The sequence below is a fragment of the Fusarium redolens genome (genome assembly GCF_020744475.1).
Source record: "Fusarium redolens strain MPI-CAGE-AT-0023 chromosome Unknown BKA55scaffold_2, whole genome shotgun sequence".
Taxonomy (NCBI): domain Eukaryota; kingdom Fungi; phylum Ascomycota; class Sordariomycetes; order Hypocreales; family Nectriaceae; genus Fusarium; species Fusarium redolens.
Genome location: NW_025763665.1, coordinates 1,019,382 through 1,033,286, shown reverse-complemented (window position 1 = coordinate 1,033,286; position 13,905 = coordinate 1,019,382). Strand labels below are relative to the sequence as shown.

Below are 13,905 nucleotides of genomic sequence, written 5' to 3'. Positions count from 1 at the left end.
GAGGTAGTGTACGGAAATGTTTGTTCCCTTCTAGGAATGGTGTTCCGGTTCAAGTGGACCATCACAAGGAGACCAAGCTAACAAAAACTCTGTGTCTGTTTGAGGGAGAATTTGTGCCACGATAAGCCAGCAAGCAAGTGTTTATACTACGTAGAGGGGTATGGAAGCTGGCGAGAACGAGAATAGTATCAACAATCTATGAAAAGCTCATGTGAGGTTGGACAACATATCAAAGTGACAGGTGACAGGAACCGCAATTTCGCAGTCAGTCGTACTGCGTCGCAGGTTTGCCATGAATTCCGCACGCCGGAAGCACTCAGTCTATAAGCTCTTTATGTTTGAACATCGGTCTTTCACCAACCAATTTCTGTGTTTTCGTGCCATGTCAGAACTACGGGTGATTTCTGCAAGGTCCCGGACGCCCAGTGTCACTGTCGTGATAACTTTCATTCGTAAAGGGTGGGTAGTGGCATGGCGGCTGACCTGGTGGCTTTTACTCCCAATGCCCGCTGTGCCACTACTGTACGGAACAATTTCAAGGCAAAGCGAAGGGAGTGGTGATTTGAAACTGCCTCAAGTAAACAAAGTCCATGGTGTTGTGATTACGACTCGCGAACCCCTTGCAATTATTTCACTTGAGACAGGGGTTTCCCTGAAGGACCCATCATATCCCACCGTGGAAACAAAGGGAGATCTTCCGGTAGGATTCATCGGGATGTCCACCATCGCATCCATGCGCATCCACGGTGTCGGAGACAGCGGCCAAGATAATAATGGCCATGATATAGGTAGGCAGGCCAGCACAGCAACAGAGCAGAATGTTCAGCTGGCAGGGGCTGGATAGTACCATAGAAAGAGAATACATTTGAGAATATCTTTCTCTCCCACAAGTTGGCCGCTATTATACCGCCCCGCGATAACCCGGTCGGCCGGATTTTTGGTTCTTCACGTTCCTGGGCCTAGCACCAGTCCCCTGGAAAGTCGTCCACTACCAATCCAAACGCCCTTGACGCACTCTCGATTTGGATCTTAGTCCGTGATCGTGGCTGGCTCAAATGAGATTGGACCCCCCTCTAAGCTCGAATGTCTTGTCCAGCCACAAAAGACGGTCCAGATGCTAACAAAACACTTTTCTTTGTCGTTTCATGAATTTCGTGGTCCCTAATAAGAAGCGACAAATTCACGTCTCATATCCTGAATTGTATTACACATCATCTTGAACTCCTTATTTCTGCATAAGTGTCTCCCGTCCTGCTTTGTAGACTGATTCGTAATAGTGCGTTTCGAGAACCGAAGGCTGGCGGCCTCTTAAAAAAAAAGTAATCATTATCAAGTATCTGCCATTTTGAAAGAAAGAGCTGTCATAGGAACTAATAAAAAAGAAACCTATGTTACTTGAATCAGCCCCCACGTATGAAAATTAGAGGCCATTGCAGTGCTCGGTAAGCGACAAGTCGCTATGACATACATTAGAGCACACGAGTGATTAGTCCATGTACGGAGTATCGACGAGAGCTTGGTCGAGGCCCACGAAAAACTGTTATCCCCGGAGGAGTGAAAGATACCAACCTACCTATGCAGTGGGCGCTGGTCAATTGGTCTGCTTTTTGGCTCTACTCAGTCCCCACTAGGTGACAAGAGCTTCCTTTAGCCTAGAGATTCTACCACTACCACAAGTGTCGTTACGTGATGATTCAGAGTCTGATAAGCTTGACCCCAGCAGCTAGGTCACCGACGGCGTATTGCGTCGGTTGTTTGGACTTGTGAACTGCTGCTAGGTTATTGTAGGCATGCCACATGCATGACTGCCTTTAATCAGAGCTCTTTGCTCTTTATTCGACTTGCTTTTTCAGCACAGGCGGACTCCTGAGCTTTCTGCTTGATATCAGCGTCCGAATTGACCACGGCCGGCCTCATAGCAAGCCTCCCCCAGAGACAACGCAGCACCTACAGGGCTAGGCGCTAAGGTAGCATGCAATCCTAGAAAGGAATAGCAAGCACCGCCAAGACTCGCTGGCCACGTGTTGAATGGATCCGCTTCTGGCCTTATTCGACCAGATGAGAAACAAGATGCCCCCTGTTCCCCGTTCAAGAGCCCATTTTGGGCCTCTACGCTGACCAGTCTCGTTGTTGGCATGCATGTAGCTCGATTCGCCCATGATCCTTGAGCCATGCACGTTCGACAATAATTCCGGTTCATTGTATCTTTGAGTACTGTTCATGACTCTGGCCATGACACAGGTGATATGAATAGGTACAGCTGTGTTATTTGACCCTCGCATTATGGAGAAACTTAGCAGATTGGTAGCTGAACATCTCACCGGAACAACACGTTTTTGACTTTCAAGCCCAAGGCGTTTTCTTCCATCCTTGGCGACATGGCTAACATCGAACCATCGATCATTATGTCATCGAAGCCGTAGCCATGGAAAGTGAGCACAGAACCAGAATACCATTTTGTTAATAGTAGACTGACCCCTTCCAAGATGCATAGGGCAGCAGAAGTTCATCAGTGGCAAGAAACGGCCCGTTGAGAAGCATGACAGGAGGTGAACCTTGCCATTGGGGCTACCTGTGACTTACCATACCAAGTTGCAGGGAACGAGGTTTGGAGATTCTCGAAGTGAACACTGGACTCCCGAGACGATGGGACATGGGGATTAAGTTGAAGCTAGCCTCAAGCCCCAGTAACAGGGGCATCGGATCTTAGCCTTTGCTTGCTTGTACGAGTAGGCCACGAACTGCTCCAATCGTTGACGTGGTAGATTTGCCACGGCCTAGAGCTTTCCAGAGGACTGGTAACTCTCACTAGGACCTCCAGCAATCCAACCCTGCCTCTGTTCGGCCGCCCAATACCCAATCCTAGTTTAACCTATCCATCGATGTTGCGGTGCCGAATCTTGTTCTACAAGATGCGGTACTGAAGGATCACCAGTAGATCCTAGATGCATGAGGAGTCGATCCGCATAGCAAATATGCATCCGGTGAGCTCAATACTTCATCTTTTCTCTTTTGAAACTCGATTCAGTCCGGCTGCTCAGTTCCCAGGACCTCCTGAGGCCATTCGTTCTCAGGGGCAGAGTTCGGTTGTGATCCATTCTCTAGCCATGCTCAACGGGCATGTAGTGACTTGTTGGTACTTAGCGTAAGTTTTCCAAGCACCTCTGCCCCATCTGCGCTAAGCCTTAGTTTCTGCGGGTCTCTTGGGGACACTAGCACGCTGACCAATCGCAACTTTGCACTCCGCAACGAATTCTGAGACATTGTCTCTGATGAGGCAGCCGTTGTGTGCTTGCTCAACGCTTAAGACGGACGCCTGATAAGCGCCGCCTGATAAAGCATCAAAACGGCGACGAATTAGCCCTTTTAGTGCTCCTGGGTAATGTTTAAATCGTACGTTTTTCTCACTCGAAACGTCGCCTTTGTTCCTGTACCCCTTGAAGTCGCAGGAAGATATGTGCGGGCCGCGGATCTAGTGCCCGGACGTGGTAAGCGAGGGAAATATCTGAGAATTTTGATTCTTTGGTAAATCGCGACCCCGAAAATGCTCGGATCTGCTTCTGACCAGGACCTCTTACAAGAGTAACCTCGTGCCAGGCTGCCAGCAGTCTTATCTGGAAGACGACCAGGGATATATGCAACCTGTGGTCGGAAATGCATGTCGACAAGGTTAGTTTACTTGATTGGGTACGTGACGTCCTCAGTATGTAAGTGCCGAAGACAATTGGGCTTCAGGCGCTTGTAATCGCAGCTCGAATGGGAACAGTGTCCTGCGGGTGTTTGTGTGCACTCAGCTGGGAAAGGATTGTATCGTGGCAACCACCACGGCTTCCTGTTTTGGCTCGATTGCACTGAACTACTGAGCAAGGTTACTGCTTATTTAGGCCGTTGTTGACGACAACGATCAGACATGCAGTTTGATGGCGGTTCAGAGCCGCAAAGTCGAAGTGACCGTCCAAAAGTGATCGACAAGATCGGCCCCTGCCAGTATCGGGACGGCTTCTTCCCGACAGCAAAGACGAGGTAGTCACTGTAAGATCGCATCTGGAATCCCAAACCCTTGACTCTCTAATGTCTTTTCTTATTGGCGACTCTCTGATGTCTTCAGTCTTCATCGGAAATCACCGCAAGTGTGTACAAGCTGCCATGGTTTCCAAAGCATTCTGAACACTTGACGTTAATGCATAAGGTATCGTAGTGCATGTACATGCTCTGGAGTACATCGTATCCAAGATCCTGGTTTTCTGTCAAGTAACCCCCGCACTTAAGAGCTAATCATTTCCTAGACCAGTTTCTGGGGGCATAATGGTGCACATCTTATGTAGATCATCCGCCAGGAAAATGCCTGCAACATGCACAAAGCATATTAAGAAAGATTTCGATCCTCGCTCGGAAGCAAAGAGCCTCCATTGAAGCAATTCGCGGTCTGCAGTGAGTCTGCGCCGTGAAGACAACAAGAAGAAGAGGACGCGGTCTCCCACAAGCCGCCTGAGCGGGTGCAGGTACATACGAGGTTGATTATTAGTGAGTCGAGACCGTTCCCTTCGGCTTTGCCGTGAATTTCATTCTGGCTTAACCCCACCCCGTGGTACCTGAGTAGTGGATGTGTTGTGAGCTCGAAAATGAGGTGTGACCCACTACACCGATACCAAAAGCTTGAGAAGATCAGTTTGATATGCTGAATAGCAAATCGCTCTCTGAAATTCAACCTACCAACGTGCGTTGCTCGGAATCATCAGCACTATCGGCATTGAGAACATTTATAAACAGCAACCTAGTTAGGGAAGGACTTCACTGTTTAGTTGTGGTAAAATAACCTTTTGGCCCTGTATCAAGCATACGTAGTCGGGTCCGTGTAACTCTCATATTGGTGCATTTTCGTCAATGGGAAGCACAATGACGGTGCTGCTGTGCTGTGATGCTACACTCGAATTCGTTGTTTCGATATATCATTTCCGGGTTCCTAGGTTTCCTAGGTTAGGCTCCGTGCGCTTCAGCGTTGGAGCCCTGCCAGTTGAAAGCTTGGTTTGTTTCCATCCCTGAGCAGTTGCGTTTCCGGTGACCCGCCTCTGGCGAGACTTACAGCTGGCCGGAATTGTCGCTTATCCACGCCGTTGATTCGTAAACTCTGGCTGATGACCCCATCGTAGGCTAGGATTGACTCGCTGGCGACTACATATCCGCCATGACCATGGCCATTTGGACCTTGGTTGTGTATGGACAGGTGCTTGACACTTGAGAGTCGCATCCTCCTGGCCTCTCAAAGCCATTGACGGATACATTCTCAATCTCTTTTGTACAGCCCTGGCGTCACTCTCCTGCAGGTGCGCAATTTGCGGCCGGGCCCGCTAATGGCCAACCGCCCGCGCTCCCTTGCACCCTTTTCACACTTTCACCGGTCGTGGCGTGGCTTGTAGTGCTGAGCGAACCTCGCCTGGCTTGATGATATGTTCAATATCAGAACGCGAAGATAGACCAAGCAGTGCCCGAATAACTGTGTCAGAACAGTCTCCTCTGAGCCAAACATATAACCACCATAAATGTTCCGTGTAGACTGGAACTCGTCACAAAAGCACACTGCTTTCCTGAGCTTGAGAATGCAGAGAGCCGACTGAACCGCCTTGCTGGGAACCAGAGCGCACTACAGATGTAATGTTCAAGCCGCTTACACAACTTCACGCAAGCCCTCGTCTTGCTGTCGATCGTACCACGCCTCTTGGGGACACCAAGGTGCAATGCCCGATATAGACGGAAGGGGTTGTACGCGAGGGATGCCAACGGCTAGGAAGGATGTTCGGTTGTAGCACCATTCAGAGCTGTCATAGTTTGCTCCTACTATGCAGTTGCGCAGAAGAGGACTTACTGGGACATGAGAATTGGCAAGCTGAATAGCCAGGGTTACATTCGCAATGGACTGCATGCACTCAACATTGTTCAGCTCTGCAAAGCGATGGCAAAGATGAATATCCAGACCGAGTCGGGACTTTCCTACCTGCAGTTCCTTGTGCAGGGGTGGTACGTGGATTGTTGAAGTATGATGTAACTCGTTCGCCGTCAAGTGGTTCAGTCTGGTTTTGAGAAACTTTCTGGACTCGGTGACTTGGATGGTCACGACTTGCTTGGTGTGAACAACCTCAAAGTCAAACTAACAAACAAGGCTGCAGGATCGCAAATTCTCTCCGCAGAGTTTGTTCGCAACTGTCGATTTGATGTGATATGATAATGTGGTTGCATAGCTAATAAATGAGCTTATTATGCCGTCCGCCACAGCGGATATGATAAAGACAATGTTGCACAAGCTGGACACTCAATCTGCCATTTGCTCTTTGTGTACCATGATGAAGGACAAGAAATGGTGAATATGTGGATTTCAGCTGGACCAATATGTAATGAGAAAGCCCATGTATAGTGAGGAGAGAAGCAAGCGCCAACAAGGGAGCAAGTTGCACTTCCTGTGAAGACTGATTGATCCTTACCTTCCATTGGGATACTTTTGAGCAATCACGAGGAAGGTGGTTGTGAAGTGGCAAGCTAGAAGCTAGAAATGGAAAGCATAATCTGTTTTGGGACAGCGTCTTTCCCTCACAAGCCCGAGTAGGCGGCGTAGAAGGTAAGTACAGTCCCGTGCAAAAGTTCCGACACATCCGAGGTCCGGACCCCGCTTTCAATTAAACATCAACATCAACACCACAACTTCATCGCGTTATTTCTATAGGAAAAGATGCCTCGAATACGGCAAAAAACACATCATTCTCCTTGCAAAAGAACGAGGTTTGTGACGATGTACGAATCAGGTGTTCGCGTGCAGGATATCGCAGACAGTGAGGGGCTAAGTCGGCACGCGATCTATGGAGTCATTCGACGGTACCGTCACCAACAATCAGCAAAAGATTTACCTCGCTCTGGAAGGCCATCACGACTATCAGATATAGATAAAAATCATATCAAAATACTCATTGGAAGAAACGCTTTTATCTCATACCAAGAAATAATTGATTGCACCTGTTTGAACTGCAAAAGAAGCACAATTCGTCGCTGGCTTATCAATCAGAAGATACAACACAAGCTTGCACTTCGACGCCCGTTTCTCAGCGAAGAAAGTGCTCAATTGAGAAAAGCTTTCTGTGAAAAATATCGTCATGAAGATGAGTCTTTTTGGTATAGCTGGTGGTTTTCTGATGAGGTCTCTATCGACCGTACAGACGGTGACTATACCAAGTGGTCATTTTACTCTGCTGTAAGTCTAGCCCCTTCTATTTCAGAAGCTTCTTTTGACAACACCACAGGGTGAGAGACTCCATCAAGATAAGGTGCAGCCCTGTAGACGGCCTGCCAGACATTCTCAGATGTTCTTTGGTGCAATTCACTATGATAAGCCGTCTAGGATCGTCCCTCTTGCCGGCGATCCTGAGTCTGAGAGGGGAGGCGTAACAGGAAGGATTATTCTATCCTGTTTACAGTCTTATCTTCCCGGACTGGTCGAGGAAGGAGAGACTTTTCAGCACGACAACGCCCGTACATATAAATGCCGGAAAGTTCAGAATTGGCTGCTGCCCTGGGCAAGAAGAACAGGAGTCTTTCTTGCTGACTGGCCGCCATACAGCCCTGATCTCAACCCCATTGAAAATCTATGGAAAGTCCTGAAGAAGAGGATATGCGATAGATATCCTGAAATTGCTGCTTATCCAAAGTCTGCAGCAGCTTTGGCCCGGCTGATTGAAGCTGCAGAGGAGCTTTGGTCGGAGGTCGAAGATGAAGTGGTCAAAAACGTGATAAAATCGATGCCCGACCGGTTGAACGCCTGTTACAACGCAAATGGCTATTATACCAAGTATTAAACTATATTTCTGGAATCTCCTTTTAAGTCTCTACAGATTGATATATATATTATCTAAATTGAAGAATTATTGCCCATGCAATTGCAATCCGAAATGGCAGTATGAGATCGAGGTAGTTGGGGTGGATCCGGAATGTGTCGGAACTTTTGCACGCCCACTGTATTTCGGGGTATACCTGTCTCATCTCACCTCCCAGCTCTTCGGGACTGCATGAAAGAAGCCCAGGCCAATGGCAGCAATGTGTTGACTGAGCATGATTGGTTGGGGACTCACGGCTTCGCAGGTACAGCACGCTGCAAGCGCTGGGCCGGCCCTCTTAGAGGGGGTTCAGTTTAGGTACGATCTACTTGCCTCTTCACGATACCTGCTGGTCCAATCCAAGACTTCTGGACTTCTCGGGCCCGGAGCTTATTCGAGTACGCCGACTCAATTCGCTTAATTCGCAGCTCAACTCATGCATGAATGGCCTCACGGAGTGAATTCTTGTTATCGCCGACGATTCGAATTTCTGAGGAAGTCAGTTCAAACAACAGGCATCTGGCTCAAGCATCATATGTGCATTGGAGAGATGACTACTGCCATGATCTGCCCTGATCTGACTGAGAATATCAGTGCTTTTTCTGGCAAGATCATCTGTTGTTAACCTCTGGGCAATGCTAGTACGATACGAGATTATGCGTCTCACAGAGGCAATCACCACCCAACATGGATGAGCAACGGTGGAAGGGCAATGTCAACGACAACGAAAACACCAGCAGTTGGCCGAATGAGACAAGGTCAAGGCACAGAAATTGGAGCGCCGCCGCCCTGGGACCCGGCCCTACCAACCTGCATCAACCCCTCGAGCTAAGTGCGAGATCTAGCGCGGCCTCCACTGTGGCAGCTCTTGCATCTTCTTTAGGCGTAGGCCCACAACAGCTATTCCCTTTCACAGTCAACACAGGCGAACGCAGGACCCGCTGGCCCAATCCCGCCAGAACGGTGACTTCAAGCCCGCCGAGGGAGGCTTCGGAGGGATACAGAACTGTGGATCAGCAAAGCGTGGACAAGGCGCCGCCACGACGGCAGCACAGGCCGGCGCGGAGCGCTCCCTCCTTTGCTGTGCCCACTGCAGCGTGTAGGTGCCCTTAGGGACCCCCGGCGCACGCCTAAAACAAAACTCTCGCGTAGCCTTGTTGTTGGGAAGGGTGGACAGGGGTTAAATGCAGGGATGAAGTCGGTGGGCGAGCCTCCAGCTCTTGGGCCCGCAGCCCGGAACCTGAGCCCAAAGTTGCTCTAGGTACCTGGCCAGAGCACCTATGCACCCAAATGCTGGTACTTCGAGTGTGCGCGGAGCCCCTGCTGGTCTGCTCATGGCAAGACATCTCGCCGCGATGTGATCTCCTCCCCCCGGCCATGTTGGGATCCAGGGGCCTGATTGCTTCTTTTCGACCCCAGCTCCGGGTGAGAACCCACACGCCATCTTGCAGACAGTTTACTATGACGGGCCAAAATGACTGCCGGTGTTTTCAATCGCTCCTCAGGCTGCGTATAACGTGAAGAAGTCGTTCCCTTCTTTTACCCTCGCACACCCCTCCGAATCTCCATCACTGCTTTCCCTTCCGACTAAGAACCTCCTTCGTCTACTTCATCCTTAAGAGGGCAGTTTGACTGACCTTTGTCTCACCATTGCGATACCCTTCTCGCTTGCCTGGATGACCTTGCCTTAACAACGGTTCTTCAAAAGACGACTTGCTCCGCTACCTAACGCAGCTCCATCACACACGACCTCCTCACTCTCTTTTCTTCTATTTGATATTGCCTAACCAGTCTGACCAAGTCACTCTTTACTTGTAATCGACAAGATATCGATTTGCCATTCGTTCATACATTCAAGATTTGAAGTTTTACAGAACCTGACCCTGACTTACACGCGGGTCTGGATTCTCATTCCAATCATTACCACCAACTCACCTGTTACATTCCTGAAGAGAAGCCAGTGATGGAGAACATGGGTTCATACCACCACCAACCCCAGTGGTCTGGCTGGGGCTACCAGGGCGCTGTCCACCAGTACCCCAGATACTCTCAACAACTACCAAGCTATGCCGCTTACCTCCCTGAATCGATGGAGCTTTACAATGCTCATCAGGGACATCTCCTACATCATCACCAAATGTCTAGAACAACTGAGACAAAGCCTCGACTCTCTAAAGAGGAGGTCGAGATCCTCGAAGCCGAGTTTCAGAAGAACCACAAGCCCAACAGCACTACCAAGAAGGCACTGGCAGAGTCTATGAGGGTAGATAATTCTCGTATTAATGTCGGTGTTCGATTTCGAGAAACTTATACCGCAATTACTAACAAACTCGCAGAACTGGTTCCAGAACCGACGAGCACGGGAGAAGAAGGAGAAGAACATCCGCGATTACGCGGCGAAGCAGAGAATGGACAAAGACACAAGTGCCAATGAATCTGGTGTTCACTCGGACGATGACCATCTTTCTGATCGGGTCGTTTCCAGCGCTCCATTTCCAGCGCCTCGCCCTCTCGAAATCCGGTCGACAGACATATCAAGTCCAGAGCATGAAAGCGAGAATGATGCCACCCAATCCGATTTTGGTGCCGGCTCATCCCCGAATCTCTCTTCTCAACCTACACCAGAACCTATGTCCGCATCTACCAACGCATCCTTGCCCTCTTACGGTCAGTATCCTCAGCTGATTGTGCCAAACGAGGAGGAGGAGCCTACTCCTTCTCTAACTCAGCAGTGCTTCCCTCGCCTGTCCACATCGCCTATCCAGGAGCAATATGTGTACTCCAGCAACAACCTTGCTGTGGACCAGACCAGTCAGTCCTCCATGGGTTTGAAACCCTCCCCTTCAATGGATATTGCCTCTCGTCGAAACAGACGTCCACCTCAACTTGCCATCAACGCCTCGCGCAGCTACTCAGCAAGTGGCCCCAGAACTGGATTCGACATGGGGAGAAGGGCAGATGTTGGCCACTCAATGCGTCGTGTTGCTTCCGCGACTGGTGTTGGTCGTATCAGCAAATCCTTTGGCGGCCCCCGAAGCCCGTATTTTGAGAGAAATCCCGAGGTTCTATTGCAGCTCAACCGCTCCCCTAACTTCCAGACTGCCGCAACAATCGCGCCCCCCACCCCCAACACACCTGTCGTGGTAAACCAGCAAGGCTTGTGCGAGGCCACTCCGGCTAGCACAGTAGCTTACGAAGAGAAGTACCCAATGGATCTTGCCATTCACGACCCAACCCTGCGTACTCCACCTACTACACCAGGTGTCATGGATCAATTGTACAGCAACGAATCTGTATATCAGGTTGCCGTGGCGGACGAACCTCTGGTGACACCGGGACTGGCGCACTACCCCAATGAGTTCGAGGTTCCTGGTACCTCGAGCCAAGTACCTAACTATATTTCCCACGGATGCTCTAGCCAGCCCCAGACCCCATCTTATGGTGCCCCAATGGGGCCTACCTACTTTGGCTTCGCTGGTGGCAATGCTGAGTACAACTGGTCTGATGACGCCTCCTTATCAGCACATTCATCACCTGGACAAAGCCAGCAGAGTGTCAACTTTATGAACATGACGCCCTCAAGCTTCACATACTCGGACAAGTAAATGTCCACACATAACCCAAAAATGCGTCATTACGCACCGCTATTAGCAACCAACGGCCTCTTGCAACTTGTATATAACAGCGATTTCTTTTCTATTTCATCAAGGACATTGTACAGTATAGACACAATGCCTTCACAGCAGCAGAAAATTGGCAAACGTCAAAGCTAGCGACCATTGTTTGTTTCTCTTTTGTCCCTGTCTTTTCGGTACTTTATGAATGAATACAACGGCATCATACCCTAATGTAATGGGAGGACGGCACTGGCTGGCGCTCAGGCATGTACACAGGGAGCGGAGTTTATTATCACCATGGAGGGTCAGCTACAACAGAATCGGCGCAAGGTCTTGGCCAGGAGAATATTATTCACGGAAGGTACCACATTGGGACACAATCTATGCCATGACCGCTGGAAAAGGTTGAAAGCACGTGGAGAAGCAATAGGGAAAAGGCAGAAATATACTTGAATCAACAACTCAATTAAACTCATCTTTACATCGTATGGTTGTCTCGTTCAAAATGGTATAGTGTGTTGCACAGTTGGGGATTATGAAGTGGCAAGGCCGACATGGGCTAGACGCAGTCACTTTGTTGGAATAAGAGGACGGGCCATAGGTATAAGACTGGTCTATGAAACTGAACTTCAAGTAGTGAGTATCCAACTCGTTTACGGACAGTCAACAGACAGAGAAATCACAGCGCACACCCCTGACGATGACATGTTGTTTTAGGCCCTCAGGTCGTGAAGCTAAAAGCGTTGTGGTGGTGTCCCACATTCCTGTCCTGTAAACTGGTGGTCCCAAAAGCAGTAACAGATCGAGTTTCGGTTGGATGGCGCTATCTAGAAACCTTGTTCTTGACTTAAACGAACAATAGAGGTGTCTTTGGCTCGCCTGTTCCTGTGTCTGGTCACATTAGCCCAAACCCGAGAACCGGGTCACACCCCGGACGGGCCAGTCCGAAGAGAAGCCCCGGGCCGCCGGAATCTGGACCTATGACGGAAGAGCCCAACCAATCAAATGTTTCTATTCAAGATCAGATCAAAAACCCTTGCGTCCATCAGCCCCGCACTAGGCGGTACGTACAGTACAGCATCTGCTCCAAGGCAATGGGTTGGTGCGGGGGATCGACACTGCAAGTGCTGAGTTTGTGCAACGAGATCGATTCGACGGCCAATCGAGTATGAGGTGGATGAAATATGGGGTAGGTCGACTTCGAATCACTTCTTTATCCTGATAACTTCATTACCGGGCTTGTATTACTCGCAAAGTCTTCCAAGTCCAAAAAAGTCAAAAGTTACACGCAAGTCCTTCACGTAGTCTGCCACTTGACAGAAGTCGCCTATAGTACCTTGCTCAAGTAGTTGGTCAGCCCAAACACGAAAGATAAACGGCACAGTTGGGGGTGGCTATCAAACGTCTGCTCGCTTGCCAGATTACGCTTTAGAGGCTTGCCGGCTTTTAAGTAAGTTAAAAAGGATCTCCATCATCCAATGCAGCCTGACTTGACTAACGTAAGGGACAACGATCTTGAGAAATGTTTGCCTCTTGTTCCTTGCAGTAATGAGTGGGGCGAGCAGTGGCCAACCAGATTCAAGAATAAAGAGTCGTGGCTATAGAGTATCGACTAAGATTCTGATAACTGAACGTGACTCTACAGCCACTAGAAAATGACAAAGTTGACGTTTACGAGCCTGGATGGAGTAAGGTCCTTGTGTTCATGATTGCTCAGAGTTGAATAAGTGGCTGTTTGTGGTTGTCCGACATCGCATGCGCCATCATGTAGTCTAAGAGTCTTGGCATTCATGCTGTTAACGTCAACTTCCGCCAAGTCGCGGACGAGATACTTCGTATACAAGACAATTTCTACTCGCATACGAGTCTGTAGTGATGAAAAAAAAAATTATCAAAGAACCCCTACAGCCGAGGCATCTTAAGTGATAAGGAGATGCGATGATGTGAGTTAAATCGTTAAGAAGGATGGATTGGCGTCCTAGCTGGGCATATCACTCATTTTTTCTCTCCATTGCTTTCAACCTTGTAAGAGGCCATCCAGCTTTTTAGCTTTTTTATCAATAACTTAAAGAGAACTCTATAGCAGGCCATCATAACAGAAGTCAATATCAGATAAGGTTTATCTGCCTCAATGACGCGATTACTGCCTTAACCAAGCAGTACAAATACCAGCTGCAGATCTCTATCACTCATTTATATGGATGTATTGAAAATATAATCTAACATTTCCAGTGTGCCTTGTTTCCTCCTCAGAAACATGTATGATCGAAAGACTATAATTTCATACAAAGATATCTTGAACTTGTTGACTCGATATTAAGGTTATTGTGTTTTTTGGCGTAGTGTATGACGCCTTATATTGTGTTGTGTTGAAAAACCAACACTATTATTGTGTTACTTTATCTGGCATTACTTCTCTCTTCATCCAATGA

The 13,905-nt window shown here is 48.8% G+C and overlaps 1 protein-coding gene across 1 annotated transcript; it reads left to right on the top strand.

The window, feature by feature from the left end:
* Positions 1-9,993: 9,993 nt before the first annotated feature.
* On the top strand, positions 9,994-11,461 carry BKA55DRAFT_499921 (uncharacterized protein; the record flags this gene model as incomplete). Its single annotated transcript, XM_046186699.1, has 2 exons — positions 9,994-10,140; positions 10,193-11,461. 2 exons carry the CDS (start codon positions 9,994-9,996, stop codon positions 11,459-11,461), a joined length of 1,416 nt encoding a protein of 471 aa, XP_046054805.1.
* Positions 11,462-13,905: the final 2,444 nt, after the last annotated feature.